The sequence below is a fragment of the Rhinoraja longicauda genome, chromosome 24 (genome assembly GCF_053455715.1).
Source record: "Rhinoraja longicauda isolate Sanriku21f chromosome 24, sRhiLon1.1, whole genome shotgun sequence".
Taxonomy (NCBI): Eukaryota; Metazoa; Chordata; class Chondrichthyes; order Rajiformes; family Arhynchobatidae; genus Rhinoraja; species Rhinoraja longicauda.
In genome coordinates this window covers 20,602,895-20,623,599 of record NC_135976.1, presented here as the reverse complement: position 1 = coordinate 20,623,599, position 20,705 = coordinate 20,602,895, and the positions used below count along the sequence as shown (strand labels likewise).

General features: G+C 47.0%; 1 protein-coding gene across 1 annotated transcript in view; it reads right to left on the bottom strand.

The window, feature by feature from the left end:
- Nucleotides 1–19,058, bottom strand: part of LOC144605305 (uncharacterized) — a 24,499-nt gene extending 5,441 nt beyond the window's left edge. Inside the window, exons 1-6 of the mRNA XM_078420421.1 lie at nt 18,817–19,058; nt 16,059–16,127; nt 12,630–12,684; nt 7,189–7,248; nt 5,497–5,841; nt 1,263–1,328 (exon numbers count right to left, since the gene is read on the bottom strand). Coding sequence (XP_078276547.1) covers nt 1,263–1,328; nt 5,497–5,841; nt 7,189–7,248; nt 12,630–12,684; nt 16,059–16,127 — 595 coding nt within the window. The 5' untranslated portion in view covers nt 18,817–19,058. The remainder of the gene's footprint in view (nt 1–1,262; nt 1,329–5,496; nt 5,842–7,188; nt 7,249–12,629; nt 12,685–16,058; nt 16,128–18,816) is intronic.
- Nucleotides 19,059–20,705: the final 1,647 nt, after the last annotated feature.

Below are 20,705 nucleotides of genomic sequence, written 5' to 3'. Positions count from 1 at the left end.
CTTTGTCACTCTCCATCCTAATGAAGAACTCTACCATATTATGATCACTCTTGCCCAAGGGGCCTCGCACAACAAGACTGCTAACTAACCCTTCCTCATTACTCAATACCCAGTCTAGAATGGCCTGTTCTCTCGTTGGTTCCTCTCGACATGTTGGTTTAGAAAACCATCTCTCAAACATTCCAAGAAATCCTCTTCCTCAGCACCCCTGCCAGTTTGGTTCACCCAATCTATATGTAGATTGAAGTCACCCATTATAACTGCTGCGCCTTTAGTGCATGCATTTCTAATTTCCTGCTTGATGCCATCCCCAACCTCCCTACTGCTGTTAGGTGGCCTGTACACAACTCCCACTAGCGTTTTCTGCCCCTTAGTGTTTCGTAGCTCTACCCATATCGATTCCACTTCCTCCAAGCTAATGTCCTTCCTTTCCACTGCACATTAAAATTTAGAACATATGACAGGAGGGTAGAGAGGGAGAAAATAAGAGTGAGAAACAAAAATGAGAGACAGAGTGAGAGAGAGAGAGGATGGAGTGACAAGGGAGAAAGTAATATATGCAGGATTAAAGTGAGGAGGTAGTGAATGGGTGCCCAGGGAGAGAGAAATACAGAGACAGAGGCTGAGAATTACTTGGGATTTCTAAAGAAGAATCTCAGCACTCCCTTTATTAAGACCCAACCAGTGAAATATGTGCTACCTCCTCCCAACACCCTCCATGGCAATCCTCTATGCTTCCCATCAGTCTAGGCTAAACATGTCTGATCACACTGACCCACAAAGTCAACAACAGCATGTCTCGGTTTTATTAAATGATAAGGCTGTGTTGCTGGGAGTAAGGGCAGAATAATGGATCACAATACCCAACCGTGAGAACAACTGTATATGACCCACTCCATGGGTAAGTCCTTATCAAAAAAAAGATTAAAAGGCTGCATGTAGTGAGTCTGTCAAGCAGTTTCTTGTTCAACTATTCTCCTTGTTTGACAAGTCATTGCTAATTGCTTGCAAATAAAGATGTAGTTAACTGTCACTCACATCCCATGTAAAGTCTTCTGACAGTGGAGTGGCAGAAGCAGCTGGGAAAGATGGAGTGAGAGAGAGGGTGTGAAGGAGAAAGTGAGAAATGAGTGAGAGATGAAGTGAATAGATGGATGAGAAGGGTTAGAAAGATGCAGCTGGAGAGAGAAGGAGAGATGGAGAGAGAGAGCGAATGAGAGAGACAGAGGTGAGAGAACATTTCACCTCTGATTGGTCTTCACCTGTATTTGTGGAGTTGGAGTAATTTCTCGCAAATGGTTTGATCACTTCCATTACAACATCAGGCTCTGCAGAGAAGTTAAAATAAGGCAAAATTATTTTTTTAATGTACAAATAGAGGAGTCGAGGGACGGAGAAATGGACCGAGGGGTGGAGAGGAGGAGAGGGATTATGAAAGATGCCCTTTGGTGTTGGACGTTTCTACCCTGGGGAAAAAGGTTCTCACTGTTTATCCAAGGGATGCCTCTTATAATTTTTATACTTCTATCAAGTTTTCCCTCAACCTCCAATGTTCTAGAGAAAAAAATTTTGAACTTTATCCAAGCTCTCCCTGTAGCTGGAACTCTAATCCAGGCAGTATTCTGGTAAACCGGCTCTGCACCCTCTCCAAAGCCTCATCATCTTTCCTGTAATGCAGCATCCAGAAATACATGCAATGCATCAAATGTGGCCTAACCAAAGTGCCTTAGAGCTGCATCATCACTTCCCGACTCTAACATTCATTGCCCCTAGCAATAAAGGCATAACCATGTATCTTATTTACCACCCTATCTACTTGTGCTGCCATAGTGAGCTATGAACTTAGATTCCAAGATCCCTCTGCACATCTTGCCCATCACAGTATAATTTCTCCTTACATTCACCTCCCAAAGTGCAACACCTCACACTTGCTCAGGTTAAACTCCATCTGCCATCTCTCCACCCATTTCTGAGGCTGATCTATATCCTGTTTATCTTCTGCCGGCATTCCTCACTGTCTGTAACTCCTCCCTACATTGGTGTCACCTGCAAACTTGCTCACCAACCTGTCTATATTTAAGTCTTGGTTTTATATATAACTCCACTGGTCATGGACCTTGAGCCAGAATATCTTCCTTCACCAGAACCTCTATGTGTAAGTCAGTTCTTAATGCATACAACAGTCATTATGAATCCCTTACATCTTAATGATAGTGGCATTTTAGCTTTTAGACAGGTATGCGGATATACAGGAAATAGAGGGATGCAGATCAAGTGCACAGAAGAATTAGTTTAACTTGGCATGGAAATTGTGGGCCAACGGGCCTGATCTTATAATAATAATAATAATGCATTACATTTATATAGCGCTTTTCATACTCAAAGACGCTTTACAGGGATTTAAAAGAACATAGGGAAGTGAATAAATAGATAAATAAGTAAACGAACAGAGAAAGGAGACAGAAGGTGAGGTGACCTTCAGTGGTTGAAGGCAGTACTGAACAGGTGAGACTTCAGTGATGTTTTGAATGTGGTGAGTGAGGAGGAGTCTCTGACGGTTTGGGGTAGTGAGTTCCATAGGGTGGGAGCAGCGATGGAGAAAGCCCTGTCCCCCCAGGATCTGAGTTTGGTCCGGATGGGGGGGGATAGGAGATTGGCAGCAGCAGAGCGGAGGGTGCAGGTGGGAGTGTGCCTGTGGAGGTCAGTCAGGTAGGATGGGGCCAGGTTATGGAGGGCTTTGTAGGTCATGAGGAGGATTTTGTACTGGATTCTCTGGGGGATGGGGAGCCAGTGGAGTTTGTAAAGGACGGGGGTGATATGGTCACGGATCGGGTTGTGGGTGAGTAGACGGGCAGCGGAGTTTTATAGACAATAGACAATAGGTGCAGGAGTAGGCAATTCAGCCCTTCGAGCCAGCACCGCCATTCAATGCGATCATGGCTGATCACTCTCAATCAGTACCCCATTCCTGCCTTCTCCCCATACCCCCTCACTCCGCTATCCTTAAGAGCTCTATCCAGCTCTCTCTTGAAAGCATCCAACGAACTGGCCTCCACTGCCTTCTGAGACAGAGAATTCCACACCTTCAACACAGTTTTGAATGTATTGAAGTTTACTGATGATTTTTGAGGGTGCGCCATAGAGGAGGCTGTTGCAGTAGTCCAGACGGGAGGTGATGAAGGCGTGGATGAGGGTTTCTGCAGGAGAGGGATGGACGGAGACGGGCAATGTTTTTGAGGTGGAAGAAGGCTGTCTTTGTGATGTGTTTGATGTGTTTGTCGAAGGAGAGGGTTTGATCAAAGATGATTCCAAGATTCCGGATGTGAGGGGAGGTGGATACTGGGAGACCATCAATATTGAGGATGAAGTTTTGGGTGGATTTGGTGAGCGTTTTTGGACCAATGATGATGATTTCAGATTTGTTGCAGTTGAGTTTGAGGAAATTTGATTGAAGCCAAGATTTTATTTCAGTGATGCAGTTTGTCAGTGTAGAGTGTGTGGTGGTGGAGATTGACTTGGTGGAGATGAGGAGCTGGATATCATCGGCGAAGCAGTGGAAGTTGAGACCATGACGGCGGATTAATTGACCAAGGGGGAACAGGTAGAGGATGAAGAGGAGGGGGCCAAGGACTGAGCCTTGGGGGACACCTTGGGGTAGGGGAGCGGTGGGGGATTTACAGTTGTTAATGGAGATGAACTGGTGCCTGTCAGAGAGGTAAGATTTGAACCAGGATAGGGCTGTGCCGGTGATGTTAAAGGAGGTTTCAAGTCGGGCGAGGAGAATGGAGTGATTTATGGTGTCAAAGGCGGCACTGAGGTCAAGTAGGATGAGGATGTTGAGGTTGCCAGCGTCGGAGGAGAGGAAAAGGTCGTTTGTGATTTTGAGGAGCGCAGTTTCAGTACAGTGGTTGGAGCGGAATCCGGATTGGATAGTTTCATACAGGTTATTGGTAGAGAGGTGATATTTGAGTTGAGAAGCTACAGCACGTTCCAAAACTTTGGACAGAAAGGGTAGGTTGGAGGTTGGTCTGAAGTTGTTTGGGGTGTCAGGGTCGAGACCAGGTTTTTTCAGAATGGGGGTGACAGCAGCGATTTTGAGGGATGGCGGGACGATGCCAGTGGACAGGGAGGAGTTTATTGTTGCAATGATAAGTGGAGAGAGAGCAGGAAGGCAGGCCTTGACAAAGCTGGAGGGGATGGGGTCCAGAGAGCAGGTGGCAGTTTTTATTCTTGTGAAGAGGTCAGAGAGGTCGGTGGTGGAGACTGGGGAGAACTGAGGCAGGGGTTGACAGGATAAGAGGGGGCAGGTGGTTTGAGGGGGAGCAGGTGCGTTGGTGGTTAAGGTGCTGTAGATGCTGTCTATTTTGCTTTGGAAGAATGAAAGGAAAGTGGTGCATTTGTCAACTGTGAATGATTGGGAGATGGTGTCCAGGGGGCTGAGGAGTTTGTTTATTGTAGAGAAGAGTGTTTTTGGGGTTCCGGAGCCAGAATGAATTATTTGAGAGTAGTAGGTGGAGTGGGCATGGGAGAGGGCATCTTTGTAGTGCTGCAGGTGGTCTTTGTAGGCTTGGGAGTGAATTGTGAGACCTGTTTTGTTGCGGAGTCTTTCAAGTTGGCGGGCATGAGTTTTCATCATGCGGAGTTCGGGGGTAAACCAGGGAGCAGAGTGGGTGAAGGAAACTGTTTTGGTTTTTGTAGGTGCAAGCTGGTCGAGGCAGGAGGAGAGAGTGTGGTTGTAGTAGTCAGTGAGGTCAGAGGGGCTGTGGAGGTCAACGAAGGGAGAGGCGGACATTATTTCAGAGAGGGAGGATGAGAGCGAGGTTGGTGAAACAGAGTTCAGCTTACGGAAGTTGATTTTGCGTTTTTGCCTTGGAGCTGGGGTGGGAATGTTGACTGACATGGTGATGGCTAAGTGATCAGAGAGGGTGGGGTCGGAGCCAGAGAGGTGATGTAGATTTAGTCCAGTGGAGCAGACAAGGTCCAGAATGTGCCCACGGTTATGGTTGGGAAAATTGACGTGTTGAGTGAGGTTAAAGCAGTTGAGTATTTCAGTGAAGTCAGCGGTTATTGTGGAGTCAGTGGAGTCCATATGGATGTTGAAATCACCGAGGAGGAGGATTGAGGGGGAGAGAGAACAGAACTGGGTCAGAAAGTCAGAGAAGTATTCTGTGTTGACAAGGAAGGGATAGGTCACAGGATGGGTGAGGGTGAGGGGGAAAGGTAACAAGGAGTGAGGAACCAAGGTCACAGGAATGGTCAGGGAGAGGTGAAGCGGTAATAGGGAGAGATAGATGAGGGGGAGAGATCGGGAGAGAGGCCATAGGAAAGGTCAGGGAGGGGTTACATGATGAGACAATGGAGAGGAAGTTGCAGGAAGGGAACAGAGAATGGTGAAGGTTACAAGAAGCAAAAGGGGAGGGGAGTTAACAGGGAACAACACTGATTGTTTACAGGAAGGGATAGAGAGGGATGGGTAGGTTACAGGGGTACACTTACCCGTCACTGTGAGTGTTATGCTGTAAGTAGTAGGAGTTCCATCTGGTCTTATGATGATGCATTTATATTCTCTGCTGTCGTTGAGCTGCAGCTGCTGAAGGTTCATTGACAGATCCCCTGAGCTGATGCCTGAGATCGAGACTTTCGCACGATTGCGAAAGAACGGGTGAACAAACTCCTGCTGATACTCATTGTTTCTGAATACCCAGGCAACCCAGTTTTCATGGGTCTGCCAGATTACCTGCAATCCCTCCGTATTTCCGTCTTCCATAAAGCAGGGTAGCGTGGCATTTCCCCCCAGCTCTCCTCTTATCACTTTCTCATAGGTGTGCGCTAGAGTGGGGGCTAACAGAGGAATGTGTGTGAGTACGCGACCATATTAACACCTCGTGCAATGTGCAGTAGGACGTTTGGTACATTCCCGCAATAGCCACTGCTATCAGCTACAAATGTAATGCAAGAAATAGAAGCCCTCAAGCCTATTCCACTTTCCAAGACCATACCCAACATCATAATCTTTGGTTCCTTACATATCTTAAAAGAACCGCTATCATTGAACATCCTCAGTTACATCCTCTTAGAAAGGGTGTTCTCAAAGATTCATCCCATCTGGGTGAAGAAATCGCTCTCCCATCTGTCTTGAATGTCCACCCCCTTACTTGTGAACCTTGCAACATCTTTCCTCACATTGGTCTTTCACAATTTTTAATGTTTCCTTTCCTCTGAATTCTCCAAACTGTGGACTCCTGTGTATCGAGACCAAGCGCAGGCTCGATGATCGTTTTGCTCAACACCTCCGCTCAGTCTGCCTAAACCTACCTAATCTCCCGATTGCTGAACACTTTAACTCCCCCTCCCATTCCCACACTGACCTTTCTGTCCTGCTCCTCCTCCATTGTCAGAGTGAGGCCCAGCGCAAATTGGAGGAACAACCCCTCATATTTCGCTTGGGTAGCTTACATCCCAGCTGTATGAACATTGACTTCTCTAACTTCAAGTAGCCCTTGCTTTCCCTCTCTCTCCATTCCCTCCCCCTTCCCAGTTCTCCGACCAGTCTTACTGTCTCTGACGACATTTTGTTTCTGTACCGCCCACTCCTTTGACATCAGTCTGAAGAAGGGCCTCGACCCGAAAGGTGACCCATTCCTTCTCTCCAGAGATTCTGCCTGTTCCGCTGAGTTATTCCAGCATTTTGTATCTATCTCTAAACTTCTTCCCTTGAAGAAAGTCAACACATATGAGAGCTTGATCTTCTTGCTTACAGCAACACATAAGAGTGACAAAGGCCATGCATGGTAAGGTTAGGGAAACCCTGGATGACAAAGGGTATTGAGGGTTTGATGAACTTGGATTCAAAATTGGCTTGGTGATGGGAGGGGGTTGTTTATTTTTATTGGCAGTCTGCGAGTAGTGGGGCCCCACCAAGATTGGTGCTAGAACCTTTGACGTTGCTGGGATACATTAATCATGTGAATGTGAGTTATGATAAGTAAGTTTGCAGGTGATCTGATAATTAATGATGAATGAGGCCAGAACTGTTCAGTGTTCCTGGGTATACCATGTCCTTATACACATCAGTAAATAGCATTACAATCACGTCACTTGTTATCTTAAATATTTCACACTGAACATATTTAACACTGAACAACTTTCCAGTTGATTAAAAGTTAAATATAGATGTATTGTTCTTACGAGTATTGATTATCATTAATATGAGATATGTAACCAAACACTTGTTTATCTTCAGCAGATCTGAAAAAGAGAAATTATACATATGTTAGTGCTGGAGATCAAGTAACTGGAGGAGATACCGGGGGTGGGGGGGGGGGGGGGGGGAGAGAGAGATGGGGGGGGGAGAGAGAGAGTTGATGCAGCACTTTGTCTTTTTTTGTAAATCTGCATTTGCAGTTCATTGTTTCTACATGATGCCAAGACCATCTCTTATCTACCTGCACATAATCCATATTCCTCCATTCCTTGCAGATCCATGTGCCTATCCATCTCCCTCCCGTTTCTGGACCTCACCTTTTCCATCACAGGAGACAGACTAGTGACTGACATGTACTATAAACCCACTGACTCACACAGCTATCTGGACTACACTTCTTCCCACCCTGTCTCCTGCAAAAAGTCTATCCCCTAATCCCAATTCCTCCATCTACGCCGCATCTGCGCCCGGGACGAGGTGTTTCACACTAGGGCATCAGAGATGTCCTCATTCTTCAGGAAAAGGGGCTTCCCCTCTTCCATTATAGATGAGGCTCTCACTAGGGCCTCTTCTACATCCCGCAGCTCCGCTCTTGCTCCCCCTCCCCCCATTCGTAACAAGGACAGAATCCCCCTCATTCTCACCTTCCACCCCATCAGCCAGCGGATCCAACAAATCGTCCTCCAACATTTCCGTCACCTACAACGGGACCCCACTACTGGCCACATCTTCCCATCCCTTCCCCTTTCTGCGTTCCGCAGAGACCGTTCCCTCCATAACTCCCTGGTCCACTCGTCCCTTCCTACCCAAACCACCCCATCACCGGGCACGTTCCCCTGCAACCGCAGGAGATGCAACACCTGTCCCTTTACCTCCCCCTCAACTCCATCTAAGGACCCAAGCAGTCTTTCCAGATGAGACAGAGGTTCACCTGCACCTCCTCCAACCTCATCTATTCTATCCGCTGCTCTGGATGCCAACTTCTTTACATCGGCGAAACCAAACGCAGGCTCGGCGATCGTTTCGCTCAACACCTTCGCTCAGTCCGCCTTAACCAACCTGATCTCCCAGTGGCTGAGCACTTCAACCCCCACTCCCACTCCCAGTCTGACCTTTCTGTCATGGGCCTCCTCCTGTGCCATAGTGAGGCGCACCGGAAATTGGAGGAACAGCACCTCATATTTCGCTTGGGCAGCTTGCAGCCCAGCAGTATGAATATTGACTTCTCCAAATTTAGATAGTTCCTCTGTCCCTCTCTTACGCCCCCTCCCCAGTTCTCCCTCTATCTTCCTGTCTCCAGGATGAAGGGATTAAAAGTACCATTAGCAAATTTGCAGATGATACAAAGCTGGGTGGTAGTGTGAACTGTGAGGAAGATGCTATGAGGTTGCAGGGTGACTTGGACAGGTTGTGTGAGTGGGCGGATGCATGGCAGATGCAGTTTAATGCGGATAAGTGTGAGGTTATCCACTTTGGTGGTAAGAATAGGAAGGCAGACTATTATTTGAATGGCGTCAAGTTAGGAAAAGGCGACGTACAACGAGATCTGGGTGTCCTAGTGCATCAGTCACTGAAAGGAATCATGCAGGTACAGCAGGCAATGAAAAAAGCCAATGGAATGTTGGCTGCCATAACAAGAGGAGTTGAGCATAGGAGCAAAGAGGTCCTTCTGCAGTTGTACAGGGCTTAAGTGAGACCGCACCTGGAGTACTGTGTGCAGTTATGGTCTCCAAATTTGAGGAAGGATATTCTTGTTATTGAGGGCGTGCAACGTAGGTTTACTAGGTTAATTCCCGGAATGGCGGGACTGTCATATGTTGAAAGACTGGAGTGACTAGGCTTGTATACACTGGAATTTAGAAGGATGAGAGGGGATCTTATCGAAACGTATAAGATTATTAAGGGGTTGGACACGAGGTTGGATTATTAAGAGGCAGGAAACATGTTCCCAATGTTGGGGGAGTCCAGAACACGGGGCCACAGTTTAAGAATAAGGGGTGGGCCATTTAGAGCGGAGATGAGGAAAAACTTTTTCAGTCAGAGAGTTGTGAATCTGTGGAATTCTCTGCCTCAGAAGGCAGTGGAGGCCAATTCTCTGAATGTATTCAAGAGAGAGCTAGATAGAGCTCTTAAGGATAGCGGAATATGGGGAGAAGGCAGGAACGGGGTAGTGATTGAGAATGATCAGCCATGAACACATTGAATGGTGGTGCTGGCTCGAAGGGCCGAATGGCCTACTCCTGCACACATTGTCTATTGTCCACCTATATCCTTCATTTGTCTCGCCCCCCTGACATCAGTCTGAAGGGTCTCGACCCGAAACATCACCCATTCATTCTCTCCTGAGATGCTGACTGACCTGCTGAGTTACTCCAGCATTTTGTGAAATAAATACCTTCGATTTGTACCAGCATCTGCAGTTATTTTCTTACATGTGCCTATCCAAGTCTCTTAAATGCCGCTATTACATCTGCCTCCACCAACCTAGGCAGTGCATTCTGGCATTCCTTAACTTCTGTGTAAAAATCTTGCCCACACATCTCCTTTAAAAACTTTCTCACCTTAAAGCTATGCACTCTAGTTTTTGATTTTTCCATCCTAGGGAAAAAGTTCTGACTCTCTACCCAATCTATGCCTTTCGTCACTTTATAGACTTGTATCAGGTCCCTGAAACCTCCAGTGTTCTAGAGAAAGCAATCCAAGTCTGTCCAACATCTCCCCGTAGCTAAGACTACCTATTCCAGGCATCATCCTGGTAAACCTCCTCTGCAACCTTTCCAAAACCTACTTTTCCCTGTTGTAACGGGGCAATCAGAAACGCACGCGATACTCTAAATGAATCGTAGTTAAAGTGCTATAAAGTTGCACCATGATTTTCAGACTCTTATACTCGATGCCCTGACCAATGAAAGCAAGCATACCATATGACGCCTTTACCAGTCTATTTACTTGTGGTGCCTCTTTCAGGGAATGTGGACATGGACCCCAAGATCCATCGGTACATCAATGCCGTTAAGGGTCAATCCAATAATTGTATATTTTTTCCTTACCTTTGACCTCCCAAAATGCAACACCTCACACTTGCTTGGATTAACCTAACTCTGGCGTTTTTCAGCCCATTTCTGTAGTTGATCTATATCTCGCTATATACCTTGGCAGCCTTGCTCACTGTCCATGACCCCAGAAATGTTGGCGTCATTTGCAAAATTAGTAAACAACCCATCCATGGTACGTCCAAGTCATTGACATGTATCACAAACCACAAAGATCCCAGCACAGATCCCTGCAGAACTACACTGGTCACAGGCATTCAGCATGAATATTGTCCACCACAATCTTCTGTCTTCTATCAGTAAGCCAGTTCTTTATCCATACTACTAAGTCAGTTAATCCCATGCATCTTACCCTCTGGAACACACGACCATGGAGGACTTTAGTAAAATCCATGCAGAAAACATCCATGCCCTACACTCATCGATCACCTTCAAAAAGCTCAATCGTGTTAGTAGGACATGACCTGCTGTGTACAAAGCCTCGCTAACTGCCCCCAATTAACCCAATCTTTGCTAAATGGGAGTAAATCCTATTCCAAAGAATCGCCCGCAATAGTTTCTCTACCAATAATGTAAGGCTTACTGGCCTATAATTCCCTGGATTTTCTCTACTTAAATAAAGGAACAACGTTGGCTACTCTCCAGAAGACACAAAAACATTCATCAAAGCTTCCGCAATCTTCTCTCTTACCACTCTCAATAATCTGAGATAAATGTCATCATGGCCTTGAGATTTATCCACCTTAATGCTCTTCAAGCACCCCAACACTCCTCCTTCTTGATCTCAAACTTCTTGATTACATATTAGTAATCTCCACACTGATCTCACGGTCCTCCATGCCTTTCACCTTGTTGAAAGTACTAATTTACTACCTCGCCCACATTCTCAAACACCAAGCACAAATTCCCTTCTTTGAACAGTCCTACCTTATCCCTGGTTACCCTCTTGGTTTTAAATATTGGTGTAAAAAGTTTCGGGATTTTCTTTAATCCACTTTGCCAAAGTCAATTCATGGCCCCTTTTGGCTGTTCTAATTACCCACATCAGTTCTTTCCTCCATTCTTTACATTCATCAAAGGACCTAGCTAATTCCATCCACTTAAACTTCCTTTTACTTTTTAACACATTTTACATCCTTTTTGGTCAACCAAGGTTCCCTTACTTTGCCATCCTTATCCTTCCTACTTACTGGAACATGTCGGTTCTGAACCTCGACCAACTGGCCTTTAAACAATCCCCCTATGTCAGATGTGGACACCCAATAACAATTGTTCCCAGTGCACCCTCCTGAGCTCATGCATAATATAACGTTGTAGTTTGCCTATTTATACCTTCTGCGATGTCCAGCCTTCTCCCTATTCAAAACAATCTTAAAACTAATGGAAAGTGGACGCAAAATGCTCGGGAACTCAGCGGGACCAGGCAGCATCTCTAATTATAATCTCTGATTATTAAAACTAATGGAGTTGTGATCACTATCCTCAAAATGCTGTTCCACTGAAACATCAGTCACATGACTAGGCTCATTTCCCAACAAAAGTTCCAGTATGTTCTCTTCTCAGGTTGGACTATCCTCATACTGTTTTAAGAACCCTCGTGGATACAGCTCACAAATGATGCCCCAACTAAGCCGTTGGCACTGAGCCAGGTCCAGTCAATATTGGAGAGTTAAAGTCAGCCGCTAAGATGACTCTCTTGTTTTGGAGACACACAGACACAAATAGAGATAGAGAAGACTGAATTAATTAAGCTTATTGAAGGAGCTGAACAGCCTTGCAGGAGTTTCCACTCCCTCATCTGTGGAGTGAGATGGAGGGCAGGGAACTGGAAGGAAAGAGAAAGATATTGTGAGAAAAATACTGAGGGAAAAACAGATGGAGCAATAATGTGAGATGGTAAATAGGGAAAGAGGAAGAAAGATCAAATGAGGGGCAATAAAAACGAAATGAAGGACTGGAAGAAAGATGCGATGGGAGAGGAGAGATGCAGGCAGAAGGGTTGGATAGACATAGAGGGAGGAATAAATTGGGGATAGGGAAATGGAGAGAGGAGAAATCGGGCAAGAGATAAATCAACAGAAGCGTAGGAGATGGGGATGAAGAAGAAATGGAAGGAGAGATGCAAGAAGGTTACAGATGGAGATGGAAGAAGGAGGGGGGACACTTTAGAAGTATTTAATTGTTAAATGCATCAGGAATAGAATAATGACATTTTTAGTTATTGCAACATCGCGGGCACACTAAACTCAAAAACATTACAAATAAAGACGTTGGACAGTGAGGGAGGAGGTGATAGAAAGGTTGATGGGAGAGATTAAGGGGAAGAAGGGTTGACGATGGAAAGAGCTGGAAGTGAGGGGAATTTCCAGTACATGGACGGCCACCAGCCCAGATGACAGTTCTGCTCTCTCCTCTGCGCTCTGGAGCCTGTGGAAGACACAAAGGAAGTTATATTGTTGGATGTCAGACTGAGGCCAAGTGAAGCTTTCCATAAGTGCAGCACCCCATTCCCAACCCTGCCTCTGACCCCACCTCAACCTTTGAGTCTTCAAGGCCCCCTATGAAATAATGACAGGAAGAGTGATGCAATTACCCGAGGGCATCATAAAAGGAGGGTCCGATGTGGGTCCCTTAAAAGATAGATTAAAATGATACGTTCTGAAAATGAGTGCACAATTAAAAATGATGCAAAAGAACATTCGTGATAATCAGGAAAATAAAGATCGGGCACAAGAGCTCACTGGGACGGCTTACGTTCCCCCAGCGGGAAGTAAGGTCATGGTAAAAACTCTGCCCAGCAAACCAGGGTTCGCTCCAAAATGGAGCAGACCTTATGAGATTATAATTAGCGGAGACACCTGTACCTGTCTGGATATAAGGGGTAAAGGATAGTACACAGTTAAAATTATATGGAGGAAAGGCAGACTCATAAGAGTTCTCCCATCAATACCGGTGATGCGCAGATGAGGAAGATGGACATGGGCACTTAAACATAAATTGAGTAACCACACTAAGAAGTAAAGGATGATGAACTGATGTTTGTTTTTGCATTTATTTTTCAGATCGCTCAATGTTATGATTATGTACTTTGTGTAACTTTGCATGTGGTTTATTTGTAACCTCCTGTTCGTCCATGCTCGCTGCTTGATGCAGGAGCACACCAAGAAAAAGGAGGAGTTGATATAAGGATTGAGGATAAGATGATGGGATTCACCAGCTTTTTAAAGTGTGAGGTTGAGTTAACATGCATTGTCACGGTTGTCAGGATGACGGGACTGGAAGACAACCTGTTTTATAAAACCCATACACGGATGCATGGGAAGCAGACAAGTCTGTAGAGGTCCTGTTTGTGGCCACCCGGGTTGGGACCCCCTCCAACTATATACTGCCGATTACTCAGACCAACCCTGTGAGGGACAGACGGGCAGATATGGTTGGGGCGTACAGGGGAGATGCATGGAATTAATAAGCTCCACAGATCCCATTTGTCGGGGGGTGCAACGGAAAAGTGGGACAACATGTCAAAATAAAAAAGGATTATCCCCAATGTTTTACGGGGCAGGGATGGGGATGTATCTATGCCTTTGTCCCCAACGACGCTACATGTGTACAAAATCAGTGTGCTCGTCGACATTGCCAAGTGCATCGGGGTCAATTTACCTGCACCTGCGATTTAACGTCACAGCAGGAAGGCAATTTATTTGTGGCAAGTGTAATGGAACCCATGTACGCTCTGATGAATGGGTATACCCAGTCGATTCTTACCAATTGGTCGGGTCTAATGGGAAGTCAAGCGACCCCAGCAATTGGCGGTATAATCAGTTCACACAGACCAATAACCGAGATGTTAAATGTTACCGAGCCAAGGAGGGATTTGTGTTCCTCCTCAATGGCATCGGCACAAGGGCAACATCAACCCTCCCAGTTCTTTTCGCAGTAGGACCACTCACTGTGCCATGCCCACAAGAGTGTCATATCCATAGAATAGTAAATCGAGCTATTAGTAAGGAATTCTGTGCTGATTGGAGGAACCCAGTTACTTTAGGATCGTCACTTAGCTATGGGTTTCTTAGAGCCCTATCACTAGGAGGGTCGGCGGGAGTAATAAGTGGAAAAAATAGGAATGATCTTATTTGCGGTCTAACCATCCTGGGAAATAGCACGCGAAAGGGTTTGGAAGCCGTTAACCGAGAGTTGTCCGAGTTGAGATTGTATTCCCAACAAAACTGTTATGCATTAGACTATCAATTGGCCCAACAAGGGGGAGCGTGTACAATCATGGGGGATAAATGTATAACCCATGTAAAGGATGAATCTTATAATATCACGGAAGCCATTGATGCAATATAAAACCAGCTCGACGACTTCAAACAAGGTCCCAAGAGGGGAGTCGATGGTTAAATTGGCTATTTGGAGGAGGATGGGGAACATGGATAATGCATATGCTGGTAGCAGTTGTTGTTATGTGCCTACATTTCTGCTGTCTTATGAGCCTGGTAAAAATATGTTGTGCTAAAATGATGGGACAAGTCCTACCAGTCGCGTCCATGTAGAAGGAGGGTCTATGATGAACTGCTACCACGAGCTGTGCCCTATGACACGCCCGGACCCCGTGTCAACAACTATGATGACATCAACAGAGAAGGGAAATCGGGATGGGTGTGAAGAACCCAGCTGGAGGCATGGTGAGCTTGGACCAACAGGGGGAACTGAAGAGGTAGGATCCGAAAACAGATTACACAAGATGAATGCTTGGTACAAAATGGACTCTGTGTAAAGACATTAAAATATGTTGACTTAAGCACAAGACATTACCATGGCTTGAGTAGGAAAATGGCGCGCAACTGTTGGTAACTGATTCTGTATCTATGTACAACCGCAGTGTATGATAGCAAGTTCCAATATCTGCTAATCTGCTATCATTCCTGCCTAACAAGCAGATTCATGGTCAAACGATTAACCTGTATAAAGGTCAAGCTCGAAAGGCAATCGGGGAGAAGTTGGCGACTGCCCTAACTGAGGGTATAGCGCTTCACCCAGAGCTCTGTTAAATTAAATAAACCGTTCCTCTCGCTTAAACAGTCTGGTATCGATAAATTATGCTGACACCAGTGAGACGGTAATTAAAGTATTGTGTTCAGTTCTGGGCACCATCTTATAGGAAAGACATTGTCAAGCTTGAAAGGGTTCAGGGTAGATTTACGAGGGTGTTGCCAGGACGAGAGTGCCTGAGCTATAGGGAGAGGTTGAGTAGGCTGGGGCGCAAGGGGATGAGGAGTGATCTTATAGAGGTGTACAAGATCATGAGAGGAATAGATTGGGTAGATGTACAGAATCTCTTGCCCAGAGTAGGGAAATTTAGGACCAGAGGACATAGGTTCAAGGTGAAGGGGAAAAGATTTAATAAGAATCTGAGGGGTAACCTTTTCACACAAAGGGTGGTGGGTGTATGGAACAAGCTGCCAGAGGTGGTAGCCGAAGCTAGGACTATCTCAAAGTTTAAGAAACAGTTAGACAGGTACATGGATATTACAGGTTTGGAGGGATATGGAACAAGCAGAGGCAGGTGGGACTAGTGTAGCTGGGACATGTTAGCCAGTGTGGGCAAGTTGAGCCAAAGGGCCTGTTTCCACACTATATCATTAGGACTCTTATGACTATTCTTGGCCGTTGCAAGGGGGAAAATTGGAAACGACATTACTTTGCCTGTCTCTTGGCTTGCGCCGTGCTGGGGGAGGGTAGAAGCATTGAGGATGGGAACCTGCTTGCCTCTCCCAAGCCAAGATGCCCAGGGCACTCACCTGATAATCCTTTCGAGTGGAATTGACGACTTCACGGAGGAGTATGAAAAACGTCCTCATCGTTTCCATCTGTGGAGCAAAGGCAGAATTTGCAACGGGTCTGATCAAGGGTAGACGGTTTCAGAGCTGGTGTGGGGGCTGTGAGGAGCCCTGGGGTTTGGGTGGCAAGGAGTCCCACAATTTGAAAGAGGCAAGGACAGAAAGAAAGCGTCACAATGGCGCAGTAGTAGAGCGTTGTGCCGCGGCCTACCCTGAATCCACCGAGGATGGCCCCGGATTGTCCCCAAGGACCAGTGAGGAGGGTGGAGGGAGTCAGTGGCAGTTGACGCAAGAACAAATGGCCCGTTTGAGTACCCGGTCTCTTCCCCGCCCTCAAGGTCAGCTGCGGGAGGCACCCCCGGAACACAAATGCTAAATGGTGACCGGGCGAGGAGAGGGGATGACGTTTCTCTGGCTAATCCGGATTGAGTCAATGGCTGGAGGTCCTGCAGTAGCCTGGGGCTCGACTGGATCGTGCGCACTTAAAGCAACATGGACTTTGAAAATGGCGCCAAAACCTGGCGACTCTTGTATATGGTGTCAGTGGACTATTTCTTTACACTTTGTACTTAATCTAGGTTTACTTATGCTTCGTGATAATTTACTAAACTGTATGCAAAAAAGTTTACGAGTACGTGTGATAATAAAGAATCATTCAGCCATCACAGTGCCAGAGGCCTGGGTTCGACCCTGACCTTGGGTGCTGCCTGTGTGGAGTTTGCACGTTCTCCCTGTCCCTGGGTTTCCTACGGGTACTCCCACATCCCAAAGTCGTGTGGGTTTGTGGCTTAATTGGCCTCTGTAAATTGCTTCTTGTGTGTATTTTACTTTAGAGATACAGCATGGAAACAGGCCCTTTGGCCCACCAAAGCCACACTAACACTATCCGACCCACTAGGGACAATTTACCAAAGTCAATTAACCAACAAACCTGTACGTCTTTGGAGAGTGGGAAAAAACCAGAACACCCAGAGAAAACCCACGCGGTCACAGGAAGAATGTACAAACTCCATAAAGACAGCACCCGCAGTCAGGATCGAACCCGGGTCTATTGGTGCTGTAAGGCAGCAACTACCACAATACAGCTTTGCGGCCGCAGGAGGTGGATAGCATAGAACTAGTGCAAACAGGTGATCAATGATTGGCATGGACTCGGTGGGCCGAAGGGCCCGTTTCCACACTGTATCTTTAAAGTAAAATAAAGTACGGGACCGAGTTGTCCCAGAGTAGGGAGACGTATAGCCAGAGAGAGTTACAATGATAGGAGGTGGTATAGGGGCTTCAGGTGTTGCAGAGATAGAGAGGGATAAGGGATTGATGGGCTATAGGTATAGAGAGGTATGTTGAGTCTGGGTGTAAAAGGGATCAAGGTGAATGTGAGGGATGGAGGGGATAAATTCCATTCACAACTTCTGATTAAATAAAGCAGCAAGACCCAGACAAATTTGAGACATTAGAAAGGCTTCATTGAGAGGAGCCCTGTACAGAAAACACTGTTGTTGTCCTGAATAGTGTGGTGGTGAGGAACACACTAAGCACGGCTCTGCGAGGATGTGTGTTCTTGTAGGCCATGAATCTGCGGCTGAAGCCTTTCCGGATCTTAGTGGGACACTGTGTTCATTGTGTAGAAGGAACCGCAGATGATGTTTACACCGAAGGTAGACACAAAGTGCTGGAGTAACTCAACGGGTCACGCGGTGTCTTTGGAGGAAAAGGATGGGTGACGTTTCAGGTCGGAACCTTTCTTCAGACTGAAAATGGGAGGGGGGGGGGGGGGGGGCTATAATGGATGTAGGAAAAGACCAAAACAAATTCCAGCCAGCAACAAAATGAACCAGGAGAGGTGGAGCCCATAATGGCCCATTGTTGACAAAGGAAGAGGTGATCAGATACAGGGATGCAAACAGTGGAACTAGCAGGACGTCGAGCGTGGGGGATGAAGGAGAGAGGGAGGCCCAGGACAGAAAGATTAGTATGGGAATGGGAGTTAAAATGATTGGTCTCTCCGATAAATAGGCGTCTAACACCTATGGATGCAGTAGATGGGGGGGGGGGGGGAGAGGTGCATGCAATCGAATCACTTCCACGACCAAACCTGAGCTTCCCAAGAGAGGCCAGATCTTGGACCAGCCGAGGCCCAGCCCTGGACCGACCCAGGCCAGTACATCCTCCCTCCACTTCCCCAGTGGCAAGGGACCACAGTCCACCACCAACATCCCCGACCTGACCTCCCCAAGACTGGACATACCAACCATCTGGCCTGTCGAATCTGTTGCCTCCATTCAATCTGGTCTCCTCCCTCTCCCCCTCCCTTCCCCCTCCCCCCCCCTCCTCCCTCCCCCCCCTCCTCCCTTCCCCCCCTCTCCCTTCCCCCCTCCTCCCTTCCCCCCCTCCTCCCTTCCCCCCCTCCTCCCTTCCCCCCCTCCTCCCCCCCTTCCCCCTCCTCCCAAACCCTCCCCTCCGCCCTCCTTTCCCCTCCTCCCCCATTCCTCCCTCTCCCTCCCCCAGCCCTGGAAACATCCCTCTACCCCGAAAGATCGGCGCGGCTGAGAGGGTTGATGGGACCCACGGCCGTGGAGTGGAGAGGGAGTGTGCGACTGAGCGCGGAAACGATGCCGGTGTTTCCAAAGCCAAACTGGGGGTTTGGTGACCCATGTTACAGTTTGAATCCCCTGCCTACATTTGTACGCGGGAGACCGTGGCGACCACACAGGCTTACCTTGTGGAATGAATGTAGAAACAAAGAGCTTTCGGTGCTGGTTTATAAAGTAAAGAGACACGCGGTGCTGGAATAACTCAGTGGGTCAGGCAGCATTCCCGGAGAACATGGATAGCTGACGTTTCGGTTCGGGATCCTTCTTATAGAGTGAATGTCGGGTTCGGCAGATGACGTGTGGCGGACTTCGGATTGCCAGTCCTCTTTCTCGCCCTCTTTTTTTCTTTCTCTCTCTCACGCTCACTCTCACACTCTCTCACTCTCGCTCTCTCTCTCTCTCTCTCTCTCTCTCTCTCTCTCTCTCGAGCACGCTCCTGTACGGGGGATGGGCCACGGAGCGACGAGGAAATGACGGGCTACCCAGGAAACTGAAGTTGAATCAGGATGTCAAAGAGTTAAAATGTGAGGCCACGCCGTGACAGGATATTAGTCATTTCTAATTTGTAATAGAAATTATTGCACAAGGCAGGGGGAGTCCAGAAAGAGTTTCAAGTGTTTTATTGCCGTATGTCGCCAAACGGAAAAATCAAGTTCTCACTTGCAAGTCAAGTCAAGTTTATTTGTCACATACACATAGAAGATGTGCAGTGAAATGAAAGTGGCAATGCCAGCGGATTGTGCAAAAAATTACAATTACAGCATAAAAATTAAAATTAATTCAGAAAAAAGAAATTTAGTCCCTGCAGATTTCATAGTTAACAGTCCTGGTGGCCTGTGGGAAGAAACTCCGTCTCATCCTCTCCGTTTTCACAACATGACAGCGGAGGCGTTTGCCTGACCGTAGCAGCTGGAACAGTCCGTTGCTGGGGTGGTAGGGGTCCCCCATAATCTTGCTTGCTCTTGATCTGCACCTCCTGATGTATAGGTCCTGCAGGGGGGGCGAGTGTAGTTCCCATGGTGCGTTCTGCCGTACGCACTACTCCCTGCAGGGCCTTCCTGTCCTGGGCAGAGCTATTCCCAAACCAGATTGAGATGTTGCGGACAGGATGCTCTCTACAGCCCCAGAGTAGAAGCATTGAAGGATCCTCAGAGACACTCTGAATTTCCTCGGCTATCTGAGGTGGAAAAGGCGCTGCCTTGCCTTACCCACCAGTGGGCAATGTGTGTTGTCCATGTCAGATCCTCTTTGATGTGGACTCCCAGGTATTTAAAGCTGCTCACCCTATCCACAGTAGACCCATTTATTTCCAGTGGTGTGTATGTCCTTGGATGTTGAGCACTTCTAAAGTCCACAATCAGCTCCTTAGTTTTTTTTACATTCAAGAGGAGGCTATTGTCCCGACACCATGTCAACACAATACTCAGCAGAAGGGGGAGAAAACAATATTGTGCAAAACAAAGTTCTCAGGGCAGTCAAGGTAGTTCGGAGTTGACTGGTTTACTAACTCGACTTCCTGGAACAAAAGAGATGATAAAAAGTGGTGAGCACTTGTCATTCTATCGGGGGGGCTGAGCACACATCCTTGAGGTGTCCCTGTGCTGATGGTTCTTGAGGAAGTGGTGTTGTTGCCAATTCATACCAATTATGTTTTGTTGGTGAGGAAGTCGAGGGTCGATTTGCATAGGGATGCACAGAGGCCCAGTTCCCTGAGCTTGGAAACAAGTTTGGAGGGGATGATGGTGTTGAATGCCGAGCTGTAGTCTATGAACAACAGAGTGTTTTTGTTGTCCAAGTGGTCCAGTGTGGAATTTAGAGCCATCAAGATCGCATCCTCCATTGATCTATTTGGGTGGTAGGCAAATTGTAGTGGGTCCATGTTCTTGCTGAGGTTGGAGTTGATATGCGCCAGCCAACCTCTCAAAGAACTTCATCACCATGGATGTTAGTGCTACTGGTTAGTAGTCATTGAGGCATATCACCTTACTCTTCTTGGGCACTGGAATTATTAATG